Source organism: Triturus cristatus, chromosome 11 (genome assembly GCF_964204655.1).
Source record: "Triturus cristatus chromosome 11, aTriCri1.1, whole genome shotgun sequence".
Classification (NCBI taxonomy): domain Eukaryota; kingdom Metazoa; phylum Chordata; class Amphibia; order Caudata; family Salamandridae; genus Triturus; species Triturus cristatus.
In genome coordinates this window covers 398420149-398441874 of record NC_140594.1, presented here as the reverse complement: position 1 = coordinate 398441874, position 21726 = coordinate 398420149, and the positions used below count along the sequence as shown (strand labels likewise).

General features: G+C 42.5%; 1 protein-coding gene across 1 annotated transcript in view; it reads left to right on the top strand.

Annotated features, from left to right (window-relative positions):
- Positions 1-12570: 12570 nt before the first annotated feature.
- The window catches only part of LOC146784287 (uncharacterized), a 113429-nt gene continuing 104273 nt past the window's right edge, over positions 12571-21726 (top strand). Inside the window, exon 1 of the mRNA XM_085632923.1 lies at positions 12571-13407. Coding sequence (XP_085489049.1) covers positions 12571-13407 — 837 coding nt within the window. The remainder of the gene's footprint in view (positions 13408-21726) is intronic.

The window sequence follows — 21726 nt, the reverse complement described above, 5'->3', positions numbered from 1 at the left end:
CGGTATTGTGCATGTATTTAAGACCGTATGTTCAGGACTGTTAACACCTTTTCAAGCAGTCCTCGGAATCATTCCAAACTTCGTGCACTTGGTGTTTGGTGGTCTGCCGCTAATTCTAGAACTCATTGTGGGAATCCGGTTTTTATTCCTACTGCTACGCTATGGCAAGCCAATCCACCAGCGTCACTCCCAGCACCTTGGAGAAAGCTCTAGTGGAAAGGAAGTGTCGTGAGCGCATAGCACAACATCTGGGCCTAATTCTTCTACGAGAATTAAATGCCACATGGTTTCTGTCGTTCAGACCAATCTGGTAAGATTGCATCTTACCTGTTCTACGCTGCCTGCTTTGCAGTAAAGAATGCGTGCTAGACATCTGTCTAACACTCCCATCAGTCATACCAACGGATATCGATACTCTGCTGGACCCGATAACGGCCCATGCTCTGTGTTGTCCACAGCAGCTACCAATCCTGATGGCGGCATTCGTTGAGATCTCACAGACGCAACATGCTACTGCTGAGGTACGAGATGGATCAACATGCACCCAGGTAATAATGGACGCAAACATTGCTGTTGCATCCAATGCTGAAGGTGATGCTTCACATCTATGTGCAGTTAATCTTCTAAACGTGGTATGCCAACTATCACCTACATTGGTAGACGACCTTTTGTTTACAGGAATAGAGGATTTCATGTTTTCATCAGCCCCATACACTGACTTTTGATTGGCTCACAGTGTACCGGGAAAGCTACAAATTCGGCCTTCAACTTTTTCCTATGATTAATTAAAAAAAAATCTAAATTTGAATTTTTCTTTTTATGGCACAGTAATCTGCTTACAGTAAAACTATTCATAGAGAACAGACTTCTTTCAGCACTTCCAGGGACAAATTGCTACCTTTTCACAACAATTTCATTTATGTAATCATGACATGAAATGAAATGGGTTTGAACTTTTTCTTCTGTGTTTACAAACCATTTCATCGTGTGTATATATTTGTGTTCATTCATTTAGCATTCACTGTAAACATATGCTTAGAATGAAACATTGCTTTAATATGTACAGCACCTTTGCATTTCATGCATAGCAACACTCTTTTAAATGCATTTTAGAATATGTTTTTAGACATGTTTTAGCAATTCATGTGATACTCTATTTTAGTATGTTTAGCATGTTTTGCATTTAGTAATGTCGATCATTCGAAACTGGAGTGGGTGTTGTGTTTGGGTTTAGATACCCGTACATCGGTTTCCCGAATCATGTCCTTATATAGGCACAACTCCCATTGCCCTTATTTAGGCATAGAATCCCAGTCCTTATTTAGGCATTAGCCATGCATTCCAAATACAGGCATGGTCATCTACATCCGTTCATCCCACGTCACAACGAGTTCTTAGAAACCAGACTCTTAAGCCATTGGGACTTTCCCTGCTTGGATTATTGATTTCTCCAAGAACTCATTTATTATGCATGAACAACTATTCTTTAGGGGTTCATTCATGACGTCTTTCTCTGCCCGACTTTACGTCAATGCTAGCATTCCTAGGCACCTTCCAGGTATAAATATACCTTCACTTACCATGGCAAATCACGGCTCAGCTACACAGCTCGATACGGCTCGCCACTGCAAGTTTGGAAGGAGTTCGAGTCCCCGCCTGATGCACTGACCATTTTGCTCGCAGAGAATCCAGCTTCCAGTGTTCTGAATCCCTTCACGGGGTGTTAGCGATTGAGCTCTGTAAAGAGATTCCCACCTCTCTCATTCTAAGGTATGGAGCAGACTAGAACCTAGAGGGACTCTTGGCATACAAACTTAGCATATACCAACTATAGCTAACGATACTATAGAAAAACAGCACCTACTTCCTACCTCGTACTACACTTAGGTTAGGTACACTGGGGTAGAACTACTTAGAAGCACCAGACGAGTATTCACATTTTAGCCTATGTTATTTATGTATGTATATATGAATATATTTCATAACTAAAAGACAATGCTAGCGCAGTCTTATTTCTTTCTACTGCTTACACTGTACATAATATATCTCGCATACTGTCTAACGATTGTAACAGCTCATATCTCTTACACGAGAAACAAGACTATTCAATAAACCTTTTTATTGAAACGCCTGTCTGTGCTTTCTGTGTAACTCTGAAGAAACTAAGCGTGCACGATTGACTGAGTGAACTGTTATCTATTGTTTCCACGATTCTGAGACTGTTCCGATTCTAAAGGGAAACAAAGTTGTCATGTTTAAGCGGTTGTCAAAAACTAATCCCTTCTTGTTCATTCGAGAAGTTTCTAGTGACCTCTGAGTTAGCTGGCACATAAAGTAATTAAGTCTAATATACTCGATAGGGGCATACTGACCTCAGTCCTATGCAAAATACTATAGTGTATATTATTCCAATGCGCAGAGCCTATAAGGGAAATAGGAACTACACTACAACACCACAACGTGACTGTGTGGGTGAGAAAACTAACAAGCATATAGTGTGTTGGGGGCTGTGTTTTTTAAAGAAACTCTTTTAATTGTCAAAACTTGTACTTTTCCTTTGCCCATTTTGCACTTCTGACAGTTCCCGCCTGTAAGAATGGAACCTCCATTTTTTCCACTAGTCCGTACCAGTTGTTACTGTTCTAGTTGGTGCTGGGAGGAGGCTGAATAAACAGAAGGCTAGCGCCTGCGCAGCATGTCTGTGTGTATGGGTGTGAAAAATAACGAGCAGATAGTGTGTTGGGGGCTGTGTTTTTTACAGAAACTCTTTTAATTGTTAATCTTTTACTTTTCTGTGACCCAATCATTTGCCAAAATGTGATGGGCTGCTCTCAGCGGTGAAATGAAGAACACACAAACAGTGTGGAAGAAAGTACTCCTTTATTTCAGACAGCACAACGAACACCTTCAGCTCCTCAGCTACAGCCCTCAGCTCCCGGTGTCAGCCAGCGACTGAAAAACCTGGAACCTCCATACCAGAACCCCCCGGAGGATTCCAACCCTGCCATTCCAAAGAGAACATAGAAAGTAAGAACACAACATTTTCCTTTGCATATTTTGCACTTTTGCACTTCTGGCAGTTCCTGCCTCCTAGAATGGGTCCGCCATTTTTACCACTAGTCCAGTCCAGTTGTCGCCAGTCTAGTTGATGCTGGGAAGAGGCTACATAAACAGAAGGCTACCGTGACCGCACAGTGCGACTGTGTGTTGGTGTGAAAAATAATGAGCATATAGTGTGTTATTTAAGACACTCTTTTAATTATCAAAACTTTTACTTTTTCTTTGCGTATTTTGCACTTTTGCACTTCTGGCAGTTCCCGCCTGTTAGAATGGGACCGCCATTTTTGCCACTCGTTCGGTCCAGTTATTTCCGGTCTAGTTGATGCTGGTAGGAGGCTACATAAACAGAAGCCTAGCGCAACTGCGCGACTATGTGTGATTGTGAAAAATAATGAGAATATAGTGTGTCGGGGACTGTGTTTTTTAAAGAAACTCTTTTCATTGTCAAAACTTTTCCTTTTCCTGTGCGTATTTTGCACTTTTGCACTTCTGACAGTTCCTGCCTGTTACAATGGGACCGCCTTTTTTACCACTAGTTCGGTCCAATTGTTGCCGGTCTGGTTGATGCTGGGAGGAGGCTACATAAACAGAAGGCTGGCGCAACTGCGCTGCAGATGCGTGCAGCAGGTGTTCCGCTGCCTGTCCACGCATCCACCGCTCATAGCACCAGGCAAGCCGCCAGTTGCCTTCTAGAGGCCAAGGGACATGATATATTCCCAACAGATACCAGGCTAGGGTATTCAAGAAAACAACTCTTGTCAATTGGTAAGCAGTCTCTGTTTCCCCAACCTGTTACAAGGGCAAAAACTGAGTCTAAGTTGATGTCTGATGCTGACTCTTCAGAGGTTAGAACGGCCGTTGGTTTACTTAATGCTAGGTCCCTAGTATAGCACTCAGAAGAAATCAACCGGCTGCATAAATGAGGAATCTGGGATGCTTTATTTATTACAGAAACCTGGACTACTATTGATTCAGCAGTAGATCTAGATGGGGCTTGTCCTGTGGGAAATAAGACCTTCTGCAAAATGAGAAGGGGGGGGGGAGTGAACATTATATATTATGAAAAGTGTCATTTTTCTGCTTTTTCTATTGACAAGTCTGAAGGATGGGAAGTGCTATGGTAATGTATTTTCCGGGGCCCTAGGTCATAGGCCACCTGGATCCCTTAATTCACATCTCCAGCCATTTATAGAACTGCTATTGAACATAGCTCTTGCGCACTCCAACTTTTTTTTTAGGGGATTTTAATTTATGGGCAGAGGGGGACCTGGCTCTCCATTTCAAGGTTTAAGTGAAATTCTTGGTCTCCAACAACTGCTGCAAGGTCCTACTCACCAAGGGGGCCATACATTAGATCTTATCTTTGCCCCAGATGGAGTGATCTCGGTAAAGGAAGTTTTCCCTCTCTGTTGGACTGACCATGTGCTAATATCTTTTCATTTAAATGTTCAGGAATGCCTTGCCACTAGGAAAGTTGCAATCTCTGGGAGAAAGGGGAGGGCATGGCACAAACTTGTTAAGCATTGTTGTGGGCCTGTCTTTGGCTTTTACAATACTATTGATTTTAATGGTTCAATTGAAACTAATTGTTTAAAGTTTGATGAATACATTATAGCGACTTTGGACAAAATAGTCCCCCTTACTAACTTAAAACCCCGCAACCGACCCCCTGCCCCATGGTACAATGAGTCATTAAAAGCGACAAAACTAGAGTGTAGGCAACTGGAAAGGAAATGCCGTCAGTACTACATTGAAGAATATAAACAACATCTAAAGTATTAAATAAGTAGAAAAGGGAGGCTCGTACAGCAAAAGCTGGCTTCTATTGGAATTGTTATTTTAGCTGCCGCTAATAGCGCAAAACAGGTTTTTGAAATTTTCTGTGATCAATCTAAACCGCACTGCTTAAAACAAGATATTATCCCTACGCAAAAGTTGTGATGATCTTTCTTTGACAAGAAAATTAGCAAGTTCTTAGAGGTTATTGGAAGTTTCTCAGATGTAAATCCAGCAGCTTCCATTGGTAGCACTGTCCTGAATGTTGCTTCCTTGCCGAACACATATGCCTTATAGATGTTAGGCTTTGGATTGGTGATAGACCGGATCACTCTGAGAACATTAATTGCAGGACTGAATTGTTTGAATCAATCACAGAGGAAAATGTTCTAACAATTGCTTTGCCCACGATGTCTGGATCCCCATTAGAGCTTCGTCTGCCCAAACAGTAGAAAAAATGGGTAGATGAGCTGATGTTGTCATTGTTATTGCTCTGCTATAAATCCCTAAAATCAGTCTTAGTACAATGCTGCTGGAAGAAGGCTGTAGTCACGCCTCTGCTAAAGAAGCCATCTGCTGACCCACTGATCCTGGGTAATTATAGGCTTATTTCCCTCCTTCTCTTTCCCGTGCAAATTCTGGAGCATCACGTTAGTAGGATTCTATCTTCTTACCTGGAGTCTAACTCCTTGCGTGAGGAGGAACAATTTGGTTTAGACCTGGCCAAGGTACAGAGACAGCCCTCCTGACTGCTAAGGATGAGATCTGTATGAGGGTAGATAGTGGCCACTCTACTGTCCTTGTCCTGCTTGATATTTTACAGTTCTGTGAGATAAGGGGTAAAAAGGTCCCGATCCCTCACTGGCCGTTATTGAGCAGACTCTTGTTGCAATACTTGCCCTTGACAGGGGGAAACCCCTAACCCCCTAATTTATAGACGAGATTCAAAGTAGTTGTCAGGGAAGACTGGTTTTTCGTACTCTTTCAGGAAAGAATTCTAATCGAATAAGGATTCATTTTGATGGTTATTTATATAGGTGTTGTCACTCTATCCGTGAGAGTGAGTGAAAAACAAACTGACAGCCAACATGTGTTTCACCCCTTTACACGGCCATCCGGCCTGGGGCTTCCTCAGGGCTGTACAAACAAACATAGTGAACAGAAAAGGGGTAGTGTATATCCCCGTGACAGGAAGAAAAGAAAATAAAGAAATAGAAAGTAAAAGGAAAGAAAGAAGGAAGAAAAGGTAAGAAATTCAAAGAGGAGTTCGGAGGTGAATTTAGAGTTAAAATACGATAGGAAAGGGAGGGAACACAACGAACATAGAGCGGTCGTTTAACAACAATATAGATCATTAAACAGAGTAGTTTGAGTGAAAGACCAAAGCGTAAGGAAAAGGAAAAGCGAAAGGAAGGCAGGAAGCATACAGAGTAAATCGTAAAGGGCATTTGTACCAAATTATTACACAACAGAGCAGTTCAATTATTGTTATCAAGTCATGGGATTATATATACCATTATACAAGAACATCAAATGAAGTGTTAAAGAAGGTGGTGGTCAAGGCACATAGAGGTGAATATTTGCATTGGTGTGGTGAAACGAATGAGCATAGGTGAGTACATAGTTATGTCAGTGGAAAGGAGGAACGACAGTAGGTAAGGTGTAAAATATTGAGATATCAGGATGAGTTATGAGCATGAATGGCATCCCGAGTACACAGTAAATAAGATAGTTGATGACATAAGCGTAAATAAGACATGACAGGCAGAGGCAAAAATGTGGATGGGTGAGAGGCAGAATACAAGGATCATAACAAAGTTCGATTTCAATTCACGATGGTGTAACATTAATCAAATCAGATAATTTACGATTGTATGTAATAAATCCACAAGTTTAGAAATAGAGAGATAGAAAAGCATAGTAGAAAAAGGTCAAGAAAACTGTGTGTTTAAGGACCGAAAGTGTAAACAGGATCAACAGCGGGAAGCGATATAATTACATATGTCGTAGAAAGTTCATGTTGCCAGGTCCAACCGGGTCCAAGGTATATAAACATAAAAATACAGATGAGACGAAGCTCATTGGTCAAGGGAAGACAGGGTCATATTGCAAAAGTTAAACAGTGGAGATTCCTACGGTTAAAATTATATGAAAGTGAATCTCGGAGCTCATTAGTCAGGGCAAGACAGTGTCATATTACAATTGTTAAGTAGTGGAAACTACTTTGGTAAAAGTTAAACAAAAGTACCTCCCTGTTCTAGGTCTGGGCGAGATCGATAATGTGTATCTCATGCAAAAGCGCAGTATTTGGTTACCGGGGCAGCGTGGGTGGGGTGCGCTTATTGCTGAGCCTGGTGTGGTCTCATGCAAAAGTGCAGTATTTGGTTACCGGGGCAGCGTGGGAGGGGTGTGCTTATTGCTGAGCCTGGTGTGGTCGCTGTTATTGCACCGACACAGGGGTGCACCAGGCGGTAACGCATGCATGCCTTGAATAGTTTGGGTATCAGGGCTCACCGTTGCGAAATCATAGAAGAAATTGAGTCGTCTGTGAAGGAAGGTCCTGAATTTTCAAAGGGAAGAATGGGAAAGGGGTTGGAAAATTGCCTAGGGCATAATGTGTGATGGAAGTATGTAGTTCCTGGGGAGGCTTTCCTCGTAATATTGGGCGTAATGCTGGTCCGGTCAATATCGATCTGCAAATGTGGTGTAACCTTGGCGTAATGTGTGGTGGCCATTTATAAGTGAAGTGGTGTTGTACTTTCGGGTCATGGCATCAATGGGCTGCCCGGAGTGCTTTGCTAGGCGCCATGTTCGAATGGTCAACGGTGGGGTTCTAAAATGCGGACTAAGTCTGGCGGGGGGTAGATCTAAATGGTCCTCAATTGCATGGTATATGGGGAGACATTTAAAAAAGGAGGTTCTTTTCATGTCGTATGATGGTGGGAGGGATATGCACCTTGTGATAGTGATCAAACGGTTAGAGTGGAAAGCAGTGCACTAGGTGCACAACTTGGATTGGAGTAAAGTGGTAACAATGAGAGTTAAAGTCCTGGAGCGAGTAACTATATTTATGGTGGAGAGATGAGTCATCCGCGGGTCTATGTGACATGTGTGAGACTACCTGCAGTAAAAATGGCTGGACAATGTGGAAGAGAATTCTAGGGGGGGGGGGGAGGTGGTTAGCCTAACATGTGTAGAATTCTGTTTTGGTAAATACGAACGGTAGAGTCCTGGCGCGAGTAACTATATTTAGAGGAGATATGAGTCATCAGCGGGTCTATGTTGAGGTATGTGAGGCTACCTGCAGTAAAATTGGCTGGACAATGTGGAAGAGATATCTTGGGGACGATAGGTGGTACACCTAACATGTGTAAGGCATGTGTAGAGTTCCAGTTTGAGCCAATGACCGGGCTAGGCATCTCAAGACTTATAGAGACTGTCTGTAATCGGTAGGCTTGCAATGTAAGGAAGAGACAGGGATGTCTGGAATGTGGAAAGGGTAAATGTTTCTCATGAGGGGGGGGGAGTTCTGTTATAAGGGTCAGGGGTGGGCTGGGCATATCTTAGTAGTTGGAGTGTAGCCTGGAATAGGTGGGCAGACACAGGAAAAAGCCCTAATGGGGACAGAGAGGGACATGTGGGTTGTCATTTACACTGTATTATCCCCCCAAAGTCCTGTATTTTCAATAATGTCCTTTTTTGACAGGTCAGGGCAACAAACTCTTGTATTATTCATCTCCCAGCCATACATGCATTTCTGCATCTTTATTTAAACCCACTGCCACTGTCTTAAACTTCAGGATAAGTTTGCTTTCTCGTCTCCTGAGTTTCAGTTCACAATCTCCCCCTCTTCTGGCTGGATGAAGAACTTCCAGACCAAAGAAGATGAAGTCTTTCTTGTGTGGATGCATGCAATGAAAATGTTCTTTAAGTGGATGGCCAGTGTTATGCTTGTGTATGTTACAATAGTGTTCTTGTATCCGGGTGCATAGTGGTCGGATGGTGCTCCCAATGTATGGAAGATTGCAGTGGCAGATGATTACATAGATAGTAAATTTACTGTTGCAATTGATCCATTCCTTGATGGTAAATTATTTTCCTTGCGTCAGTGGTACCGGCGTTCTTTTGCTTCTGCTCAGTTTGCAAATACTACCATTTTTACAGGTATGGAACCCTGGTGGTCTATCCAGGAATGTAGTGATGGATTACCTTTTGTCCTCAAATTCCGAATTACATAGTAGCCTCTTTAGGTTGGGTGCTCGTCTAAAGGTCATTTCTGGATAGTTTTTCAGATGATCAATTAGGCTGGGTGTGTGTTGTAGAAAATGCCAGTGACGTTTCAAAGTTTGTCTGATTTGGTGGTGTCCATTATGGTAGTCGCTAATGAAGCGAATCATAGTGTTGCCCTCTCGCTGCTGCTTGGGTTGGAACATACTTTTACGTTCTATTTGAGACACTGAGGTGAGGGTGTTGGTGAGTGTGTCGTGATCATATCCTCGTTGTCTCAATCTTGATACAATTTCTTGTCCTTTTTCTTGAAAAGACTTGGTCTTCGCTTCAGTTTCTGTGTGTTCTCAGTAGTTCCCGCTTTCGGGATGTCCCTTACATTATGACGGGGATGGCAACTGTCTGCTCTCAGTATAGAGTTAGCTGCTGTTTCTTTTCTGTTTTCTGTAGAGTTTGCTATGTAAGGTATTATCCTTTACATACAGTGTCACATCCAGGAAGTTGATCTCCTTCTGTGAGTATGTATGTGTGGTTTTAATCCCCCAGGGATTTCTATCCAAGCTTTCCAGGAATCGTTGGAGTAATGCCATGTCTCCCTGCCAAATACAGATAATATCGTGAATATATCTTCGCCACAATACGATGTGGATGGTGAACCCAGCAAAGTCTTGATCCCACAGCCAGAATTTTTCCACATGGCTTATGAAAATACATGCGTACGGCGGCGCAAATTTGGCTCGCAAGGCAGTCCCATGTTTCTGCCTGTATATTTTGCCATTAAAGCTAAATTTGTTGTTCTCCAGGCAAAACTCCAACATCTCTAGGATCATTTTGTTGGTTTCCAAAAGATTGGCTGATGGCCATCGCGGTGTTCGATAGAGGTATAGAGACTGACGATTTCAATGCACACCAATACGAAATCAGGATCCCACATGATGTCTTGTAGTTTTAGGAGGATGTCTTTTGTGTCCTGGATGAATGATGAAATATCTCTCATCAGTACCTGTAATTTCTTGTCTATGTATTCTCCCATCCTTGAGCATGCTGAGTTGATTCCCGCTATGATCGGTCTTCCAGGTGGCGGGTATGTGCCTTTATGTATTTTGGGGAGAAGGTAGAGGGTCAGCATAGTGGGATGTGTTATATCCAGCTTTTTCTGCTGGAGATATTAGGCCCAGTATGTAGCACTTGTCGATCTTTACTTTAATCGATTTGAGAATATCCTGTGTAGGGTCACATGCTAGGAGTTCATAGCATGTTTCGTATCCAAGTTGACGATTGGCTTCGAGAATATAGTCATCTATGTGTAGTGCTACTGGGTTTTCTCCCTTGTCTGCTTCTTTCATGATGAGATCCTTTCTTTTATTAAGCCTTTTTATTGCTGTCCTTTCTTCTTGCGTGATGTTACGGGGTAAATATTTAGATTTTCTTTGATATTTATTATATTGCTGTTCCAGATCATATGTGACCGCCTGGTGAAAGACGTCAATGCTGTTTCCTGAAGGTAGTTGTGGAGTGAAAGTAGATTTTTTAGTAAGTTCTGTATCTCTGGAAATGTTGGCTTCTCTTCCTAGTTCCATGGCTGTTCTGGTGAGTGTATCGGAGTTGTTTTCTTCCTCACTGAGATTGGTTAGTAAGTCTACATGTTCCAAGTAGTGAATGGACAGTTCTGAAGCTATTGTTTGAGGTGGGTGTTCTTGTCTCGTGACTCGGTCGGCAAAGAAAGCTTTGAGTTTAAGTTTGCCTGTAAATTTGAACAGGTCTATGTGTGTTCTTGTGAGGTTCCAGGAGGCTGTGGGACATAACGAAAGTCCTTTGTTGAGAATACTGGTTTCTTGGTTGGATAGTTGGATGCAGGATAAGTTCTTATAGAGTGGTCGTTTAAACATCAATATAGATCATTAAACAGAGTAGTTTGAATGAAAGGCGAAAGGAAAGGAAAAGCAAATGGAAGGCAGGAAGCATGCAGAGTAAATAGTAAAGGGCATTTGTACCGAATTATTACACAACAGAGCGGTTCAATTATTGTTAACGGGCATAATGTGTGATGGAAGTTGTTATGTTGTTATTTAACTGTTGGTGGTATGCACCACTGGTCATATGTTTACTTTTAAGATATGTGTGTGTGAGCGTGCTTGGAATGCCGCTAGTTAAGGGGCATTCGAGTTCTATAGTTCAGTTGCGGTTGTACCTGAAGACTGACAGATGTGTATCCTGGCGCTCACCTATTTCTTTGTTGTAATTATTTATCTACAATAAATAATACACTATGTCACCCTGCGACCTATCATCACTTCAGAAGTGTGTGGTTCCTGGGGAGGCTTACCTCGTAATAATGGGCGTAATGCTGGTTCGGTCAATCTCGATCTGCAAATGTGGTCTAACCTTGGCGTAATGTGTGGCGGCCATTTATAAGTGAAGTGGTGTTGTACTTCCGGGTCGTGGCATCAATGGGCCGCCCGGAGTGCTTTGCAAGGCGCCATGTTGGAATGGTCAAAGGTGGGGTTCTAAAATGCGGACTGCTTGATATGTTGGTCGCTTTTGATACAGTCAACCACCACAACCTATCATCACTTCAATTGGCGACGATTTGGGATCCGGAACCATAACTTACTTGGATGAATTTTTCGCGACTTGTCAGGCAACTGCGAAACGACAAGTAAGGTTCAGAAAAAGACATTGTGAGGACTTTTCGTCGGGTGACTGGAGGAATAGACCTTGCAGAGGAGTGCGTGTGTAAGTTTCAGACTTACTTGTGGAAGTGGATTGGAGCAGTTGAAGGGTCCACGTTGGCTGCATCTTTCAAGCAGCATGGAAGTTCCGAAGACGAGCATCGTGCGAAACTCCTGACGTAAGCTGAGAGTGTTTGCTACATCAGGAGCATGCGCAGTACCGGAGAACGTGGAAACATCATCGCGCAAGGTCACGTTGCGTGACCTTGCGTAGCGGCCTTTTTGTTTTGATTAAAATCCACAACAAGTACTAAATTCACCAGCCCTCTGTTTGTTTGGAGAAGTTTTACCACGGGAGGTCGGTAATTGGAAGGAATGCTTAACGGAAGACTGCAGAAATAGGTGAGACTGTCGGGTCATACTAGCAGCGTTACGTAGAACGTTGGGATATTGTATAATACCATTAATAAAAATATTCGTGCAATTCTTTTCCTTATTAGAGAATATTCCCTACAACTGTTAATTTATTAATGGATGAAGGGGATAACAAAGCAAATATCGTAGAGGGAAATATGGCACAACAAAGTTTTTCTATCAGCACTCCACACCCTTTTTGGGCTACAGGACCAGAACCTAGCATTAAATGGATGGAATGGAAGGAATACTTCATAAACTACATTTGTGCAATAGATGAGGCAGGGAAGATGAAACCTGAACAAAAGAAGAGGATACTCCTTCACTCTTTAGGACCTGTTGGACTGAAAACTCATTCGAGAATGTCTAAAATTTTGGATGCCAATTTAGATGCCTTCGAAAACAAAACACTCTCAAGGATATGGACAGGTACTTTGCTCCAAAGGTTTGCATAGGAGTAATAAGGCACAGGTTCTTTCAGAGGAAGCAGACTAAAAATGAAACAGTAGATGAGTGGTTGGATGATTTAAAAAAATTGGCTATGGATTGCAAGTTTGATAATCTGCACGATGACCTAATTCGAGACCACTTAGTCATGCACAATAATAATTCACCTATACAAGACCGCTTATGGGTGAATGGTGATGCACCGCTCGATGATGTGTTGGCTATAATGAGGAAATCAGAGATGTCTGGTAGATGTGCGAATTTAATTAAAGAAGCAGAGAGAGAACCTGAAAAGACACCGGACGCTGTATTTAAAATACAAAGTAAAGTTAAAGGCAATTTTCAACAAACTAATGGAAGAGGGACAAATCAGCCATCGAAGAACCAGGGAAGAGATTTTAAAACTGAGGATAGAAAGTGCTATCGTTGCGATAGTAGAGATCATTTGGCATTTAGCAAACTGTGCCCGGCATTAAGAAAAAAATGTGGTATTTGTGGTCTGTTAGGACATTTTAGTAAAATGTGCAGTAGACGCAGCAATGTAAAATACATATGGAATGATGATAAAGGCGATGATGATGATGGTGATGGGGCTGAAGATTGTGTGAAGACTGTGAGAGGCAATTTCATTTTGAACATTAAGGATGATTCTATGGAAGGGAAACCTATTTGTGAATTGTCCTTAGGTGGGGTGAAGGTAAATGAGTATGCAGATTCAGGTTCGCCTTACACCATTATAAACGAAGAGGTATGGAAGAGGAAATTCGTAGATAAAATTGGAGATCAATTAAATGCATCAGATGTGAATCCAGTGAGTTATACAGGAGAAAAAATTGACATGCTAGGATTCAGGTGGTTAACTTTTCTTTTTAAAGAAAGATCTACAAGAGGGAAGTTATATGTAGCTAAGGTAGGACCATCTGTATTGGGCTAGTTTGACCAGAAAGACTTACACATAATACTAGATCCTAATAGTATGGAAAAAGTACTTATTATGGATGAATGTAGTAAGATGGGCGAAGTACTGAACAAGAAATTTCCTAAAGTGTTTGGGAAAGAGTTGGGGGGACTTAAAGGTTTCGAACATAGAATAGTCCTTAAAGGTGATGCTCAACCAAAAGTACACAAAGTTAGACCTATTTCTATGCTAATTAGAGAAGAAGTTAAGAGAGAAATACAAAATGTATTGTCAAAGGGAGTCATTGAGGAAGTCGAAACATCTGAATGGATCTCTCCGGTCGTGGTTGTCCGCAAGCCTAATGGAAAGATTCGTTTGTGCATTGACTTGCGCTATTTGAATAATAATATAGTAATTGAGAAGTTCCCATTACCCAAAATAAATGAGATGGTATCTTCTTTGAGAGGTGCGACGTGGTTTTCCACCATTGACCTCTCCGCCGCTTATCATCAGGTGGTGTTAGAGCCGCAATCCAGAGGTCTCACGGCTTTTATTACACCTTTTGGGTGCTACCAATTCAGACGTATGCCTTTTGGGCTTGCATCAGCTGCGGCAGTCTTTCAAAGACTAATGCATAGATTGTTTGGGGAAATCGAGGGGGTTTGTTTCTTCCAGGATGATATTTTGATAGCAGAAATCAATAAAGAGGAACATGATACCAAGTTAATCTAGGTCCTAGAAACCTTACAGTCTGCGGGATTAATGGTTGAATTAACAAAATGTAAATTTGGACAAAGAAATGTCTCGTATTTGGGACACATTATAAGTGAGGAGGGAGTTAAGCCAAAACCGTCGCTGGTTGAGAATATTATTAAGTCACCTGCTCCCACTTATAAAGAAGAAATAAGATCTTTTCTGGGCATGGTAGAATATCGCGCAAAGTTTATAAAAAAACTTTGCATCAAAAGTTTACAATATTCGGTCTCTCTTAAAGAAGAATACTAAATTTGATTGGTGTAAGGAGTGCGAGAGAGAATTTGCAGAGATCAAGGTGGACCTACAAGCTGTAAATGCTCTAGCTAGCTTTGACCCTGACTTAGAAGGTTTATTGACTACAGATGCTAGCGACAAGGGGCTAGGTGCAGTTTTATCACAAAAAGGAAAAGAGGGGAAAGAGAAAATAATTTTATTTGCTTCTAGAGCGTTATCACCTGCAGAAAGTAAGTATCCTATTATAGAGAGAGAAGCATTGGCTTGTGCATAGGCCTTAGAACATTTTCGTGCTTTTGTGTGGGGAAAACCTGTGACTATTCGCATGGATCACCGACCTCTGGTTCGCATTCTGTCTAGTGAGGGTACTGCTGTTGCTTCTGCTAGATTAGCCAGAATATCAATGAGGATGAAGGAGTACATCTACAAAATGGTTTATGTACCGGGCAGAGATAATGTTGTGGCGGATTGGGGGAATTGTAGCGTAGCGTTCATACATGATTCAGGTGCACCTGCGATTAGTAAAAGAGAATGGCTGGAGGAACAATCTAAAGATGAGGCATTGGAGAAAGTATTGGAGTACATTTGTAAAGGGTGGCCAAAGAAAGGAAACATCATGGGGAATTTGAAGCCCTTTTGGGAAGTACGGATGGAACTTTCCTTAGACAAAGATTTATTATTGAGAGGGGATAGAATTGTTCCTCCAAGAGTGTTACGCAAAAGAGTATTACAATTATGTCATGAAGGACATTTTGGTATTGTCAGAACCAAATTTATAGTGAAAGGGATGTTTTGGTGGCCTGGATTGGATAAAGAGATTGAGAGTTTTGTTAAAGGTTGTCCAGTTTGTTGCTCAGCAGACAAATCTCTAAAAACTTTGAGACCTACAATGAGTGAAGGGTTAATTCCAAGTTTTCCTTGGGACACAGTAGCGGTGGATATTTTTGGACCGGTGGGTGAGTTGAAGGAATATGGGTTGGTGGCTATTGATCTTTTTTTTTTCAATTCAAAAGATTTTTATTCGATTCACAGAATCATAAAAGCATTACACAAACAAAAAAGATAAAATATGTAAGATCTATTTACAATAGTAGGGGTGATCCTTCGTGGAAATACGCCTATTAACAATTTAAAAGCCCATGATAATACAAGGTACAATGTACTGGGATCCTAGCATGACTTATAAGATATTTGTTACCTGCTTCTAGGCTTAGTGTTAATATATAAACAAGATTAACTTTCATAGAGTGCAGAGTGCAAAGTGCAAAGTGCTTTACCATAAAGTGCTAAATTTTTTAAAAAAGTGTAAACATGACTTCCCTAAAAATAGTTACATTCAATCAAAAACTTTAGATACACACTAATTACAAAATTTTTAAAATTCCCACAGATCTCACTAAAATGATTTTAAAATCTAAGTCCCTTTTTAATCCTAATAAAATAGGCGGACAATAGAAATCTGCTAATACCAAACACAGTGAGTCTTGATGAGTCAGTTTTTAAGATACGCAGCATTTTGAGGTATTTTCCTACACATAATTTCCTGGCCAGGGGTTTTATCCATTTGGTTCTAGGTATTCTGTAAAGAGGGCAAAAAAATAAAACATGTGCATCATCCTCTTTAGTCCCTGCATTGCATTGGGAACACCTGTCTTCAGCTTCCCCTCTCTCTCTCTGGACTGGCCCCCATTTAGATGTGAACGACTTAATTTGGAGAGTTCCATACCTAAATTTAAGGTATAACACTTTAGCGAGCTGAGGCTCGATCTCGTCCAGAAATTGCTCAAAACGGGGGATTGTTTTGAACATCATGAATTGGGAGGTGAGGGGACCAGCATCACAGTTCAAGACAACATTGTGCATAATAAAGTTCCAATAGATACTTTTTATTTCCTGTTTTGAGTCAAAATTGAGCAGGCTCGGGTTAGCCCAGAACCTGCTCAGACCCAAATCCAGTAGCCATTTACGAATATGTGCCAACCACGGGAAACTAAGATTGGTGTCTAGGGCCAGGAGTTCGATTAGTGATTGTCTATACATGTAGAGTTCCTCTGTCGTCCAGATTCTTATCCAGTAAGACAGGGACATCCACACAGCTCTGTGGCCCAGGCGTTTAATACCTAAATCCATCATGAGGGGGGTTAATGGTGTGTTTTGTGGGAGTGTAACAAATCTCCTCAATATCTTGTTTTCCCCCTTAGTTAAGGCATTAAGCGAGGCCCCCCACCCCAAAGCTCTGAGCCATACAGCGCAGCAGATTGGGCCCTTGCCTTGTAGACTTCCAGTGCTGGGGTAATTGCCCTGGACGTGGTTGCGTGCAATTTTTTTTAAATTGGGGCTGAATTTTGCATTAAAATTGTACTTGATTTAGTGATCTGTGGCTTCCAGGAAAGTTTGGAGTCAATGTTCACACCAAGATAAATAAAATTGGGGACACACTCTAAACTCATTTCGTTCAATTTAAGATTACGCTTAAAACATTTATGGGGTCTAATTGACATGTATTTTGTCTTTGTGGGATTAATTTCCAGACCCTTTAAAGTGCAATAGTTGTTAAGTGAGTTCAAAAGATTTTGCAGGCCCTTTGGAGTTTGCGATAATAATATTGTATCATCTGCAAATGTTAAAGGGCAAACATGGTTCCCCTCCAGCTTCGGGGAATCGTGACTAGATTTTTGGAGGAACTCAACCATGTCATTGACGTAAAGAAGAAAGAGTGTTGGCGCCAGGACACATCCCTGGCGCACACCTCTATTCACTGGTATTTCTTCGGTGAGTTCACCCGCCTGACCCCAACGTACTCTGGCATAATTGTTCTCATGGAGCCTGATCAGCTGGATTAGAATGTTTTTGGGGACTCCCTGTTGCAACAAGTTTGACCACAAGAGCTCTCTGGGGATTGAGTCAAAAGCGGCCGTTAGATCTATAAAGGCCACGTATAAATGGCCATCTCTTAGCCTGGTGTATTTCCAGGCTATTACTATCAGACGAAACACCTGGTCTATAGTGCTTGTCCGTTCCCTGAAGCCTGCTTGATAGGGGGAAATAATATTATTTGCAGATATCCAATCTTTTAAACTTTCCAAAATTTGTTTTGCGTACAATTTTTGTAGTATGTCCAACAAGCTAATGGGCCTATAATTAGCCGGGTCATCTCTACCACCCTTTTTATATATTGGCACAATCTCTGCTCCCTTCCAGGAATCAGGGATTGGCTGGCCTCCTGCGATTGCATTACTTAGCAAATTGATGTATGGGACCCATACCTCTGGTGCGTGTTTAAAAAGGTCACCTGGTATTTTGTCAGGTCCCGGAGCTTTTGAGGGCTTTATTGAATCCAGGGCCAGTCTAGTATCTTCGATGCTAAAGCACAATGGGGAAATCGTAGTTGGTGATATAAGACTACCGGTGGCACTACTCTGGCCATCCATCACAGGGACTTGTGAGGCGTATAGGTGGGTGAAGTGTCTGTGCCAGGTGCCTGGATCCAGGTTAAAATCAGGAGCCGGGGTACCTGGATTCTTACCCTTTGCAATAATCTGCCAAAATGTAAATTGGTCACCCAATTTTGCTGCCTTTAATAGTTCTCCCCAGCTCGAATCTTCCCAACTTCTACGGGCTACATTCAGAGTTTTGTTGTATGATGTCCTTGCTTCTCTGATGAGCAAGGGATCCTTTGCGTGGAGAGCCTTCATTAGAAGTTGTTTTTTTTCCACACAATCTTTATCAAACCAGGGGTTTGATTTCACAGCCTTTGCGCGATTTTTTATCTTGGCAAGCCCAGGTTTTGTCAAGTCTGGTACAATTCTTTTTACCAGTTTTGAGTGGGTCTGTGTTATCAAGATTGACCCTGAAGGATCATTTAGATACAACGACACAAGATCACTAAAACTGTTGTAAATGTGAGTAAGTGATTCAACGTTCCCCATTATGGACGGCCATTTTACTGCCCTTCTGTTATTACTTACTATGGGCTGGATTGCTTCGTGGCCAGATCCCAAATGTATCGTTGGATGTTTTTGAAACGATTCTTCTACAAGTTCTAAGCAGAGTGGGAAGTGGTCACTTTCTCTTCTGGCGTCTATTTTAAAGTCTTTGACGTAAGCCCAATAAGCCGAACTTAACATGATATAGTCGATCCTGGATGTCGCGGACCCCCTTGAAAAAGTGTTTGATCCATGGGGGTCCGAAGGTGTTCTAACATTGCATGATCTCAGCCCATTTGTTATGGTAAAATTCAGTAACTGTAGTGCAGATTGAGAACTTCTACAGGATTTAACTATTCCCAGAAGAGGTATGCCCATAGCAGTATCTTCATCTTCAAAAATGTCTTTCAGGCCTGACAGGGGTTCATAGCAGCAATTAAAATCACCGGAAAATAGAATGGGGCCAGCAGGGAGTAAGGGAGCTAGGACATCTTCCAATAACTGTACTATCATTGATTCTTTAGAATTATCTCTGGGCCTAATATAAATATTAAATAATGATAGCCTCAAGTCATTTTTAAATTTGAAGCTTAAGCCCAGGATATCCTCTGAGTCTGAGTGTATTATTCCTATAGAGGCGTTGATGCTATTTGCAACCCAAATAAGGAGACCTCCTGATGGTCTGCCCCTAGCTGATTGCCGCGCCTCTACACTGTAAGTTCTATAGCCCACCTTATACAGAGGTTCCCTGGCCCACGTTTCTTGAAACAAACAAAGATCGAAAGTGTCTATATATTCATGCCAGTCGGGTTCCTGCAACTTCCTTGTGAGGCCGGCTATGTTCCAGCTTACTATCTTCACAGCATTTGAGGTAGTATAAGTGTTGGTAGGGGGGCTACACTCTACTACAGATTGGGTTGTCTGGATATGGCACAATGGTGTCTCAATGGTGTTGTCCAAGTTGCCCCCTTCCTCTACTGCTGAGCCTAATCCTCCCACGGAATAGGATTTTTCAAAATGTGTATCGTTCTCAAATACGGGAGGGGATGCAGTTGGGATTTTTTGTGCCAAATGTGATAAGTTACCAGTCCACTCTTGAATCAGTCAGTCCGGATCTGATAAGTTCGAGAGGCCCCCCGAGGTATGATGTACTGTGTCCCTACCAACTAGACAAGTTCTTTTCTGTCTGATACCGATGCTGGAGTTAAAGAAGGAGTGAGATCTCAGATTCATGATTATTAAATTGTCTGCGATGTTTTTGTAGTGAAAGGTTAGCTTAATATCGTCCAGGTCACCCCTATCTTGTTGGATCCTTTCAGCGTTTTTTAAGTCAGATCTTATTATGGATAGACACTGCCTTTCCTTTCTGATCCAGTGGATTGCTTTATTTAGTAGGGAATCATTGTCTTCCCTTTTACCCACCTTCAGTCTTGGAACATTTGTAAGGAATACACAGCATAGCTCTGGGTCTTCCCTTATTACAGAATAATTGGCCTGATCTAAGTGTCGGTTATGCACTGGCTCATTATCCATAGTCCCTCTCCAGGAGGTGGAGTGTGGAGATCTGTCTTTGTGGTAGATACTCGGATTTGCCTGAGTATATCTGGCCTGGTGTTGGGGGATAAGATTATTGGGATTGTCGATGTTGTTGTGCTGTGCTCTATCCTCATTGGTCTGAAAAAATGTGTGTGTACTTGGGTTTTTACATGCATAGGTTTCTGGTGCTCGAGATGACTATTGGGTACTCGGGGCAGTGGTTTTGCAATTTGGCTACCCCTGGTCGTGCCTGCTAGTTTGGTTCCGGGAGCAGCGGTTTCACCCATATTTGGGAATAAGGCCCCTTTGTAAATCGGTAAATGGGACGTTAAGATCTCGAGCATTTTTTTAATTGACCTGACCTCCTCTTGGAGAACATCCAGTTTGGTATTTAAGGTAGTCACTAAGCTGTATGTATCCAGTATTACTGGATTTGTTGGTAAATGTCCCTGAGAATTATCCCCCGTCACATCTGTTTGTTTAGAAATTATTTCATCGCTGCTTCTCACGGAGGACCAAGTGTCAGGCACTGTGTTCTCACATAGGGGTGCAAATCTATTAGAGCACTCGACTGTGGTCACCTCTCTACATATAGGACTGTCTGGCTGCCTAGCCACTACCTCCGTGGTATCAGGTATTTCTGGGCCGGAGAGAGGCTTTGTAGTGGGCCCCCTTCTTTGCATTGGGAATAGGGGAGTTAAGGGTTGGGATTGTGTCTGTATCTGTAGAGGTGAATGGGGTTCATGTACTATGACGATGGGTTCTGGGGGCTTTGCCCTTGGCACCTTCTCTTTTTTGCCGTAGTAGGATGAGATTTTATTACCCTTGTTGCTAACCCCCTTGTCACTAGACAACATAGTCTCTACTTCTTCTATTAAATTATCGATCTCAGCCAATGTACAATTATTTACTACTGTTTTAGCTTGTGTATGCATTTTGGCTAATTTCTTTTTCCCAGTCATAGGTTCAGTGGCTTTCCACTTTCCCATCACCGCCCTGAGAATAGAGCAACACTGTTTGCCCCTCAGCAACAATGACTCTTTAACCAATTTCCAAGGGATAAATGAAGCCAAAGAGTATGGGGGAAAGCTAGACAATCACTATGTCTTGTATAGCAGTCTAGGCTGTAAGTCCCGGTCAAATATTAGGGGTCCGCTCAGTTTCTCAGGACTCAAGATTGCGCACACCCCCTAGGAAGTAGTACCTTTAGTTGCAAGTCAGGTCGCTGCAATCATAATAGGCGCAGGCAATGGCAAACATGAGCACATGAAAATTGCACACTTCTGCAATTAATTTCTCCCAGAATCTTACTTGGAAGGTAAGGGGGGTGGTCCAGTCCAGTCTTGTCCGGTCTTTGACGGGCAAGGACGGGCCCGCCCTTGGCCCGGGCTTCGCCCGGGCGCTGCCCGCGCGCGTCCCGTGCTGCGGTAGGCGCGCTGCGTTGATGTAGGCAGGTGACGCCTGCCACTGACGTCACCTGCGAGCACCAACCAGGGGAATCTGGGTTCTGTAGTTTTCGGTTATGCCGTTGCCCTCACGGTGGACCTGAGGGTCGATTTGGCCGATAGATGCTCGCTGCTGCTTAGGCCCCTTCTGTGGATTGTGAGCCTGCCGTTGCCCTCACGGCGCTGTTAGGGTAGCCTGCCTCAAGCCCTCTCCAAGATGCGTCCCGCGCTGCAGTAGGCGCGCTGCGTTGATGTAGGCAGGTGACGCCTGCCACTGACGTCACCTGCGAGCGCCGACCAGGGGAATCTGGGTTCTGTAGTTTTCGGTTATGCCG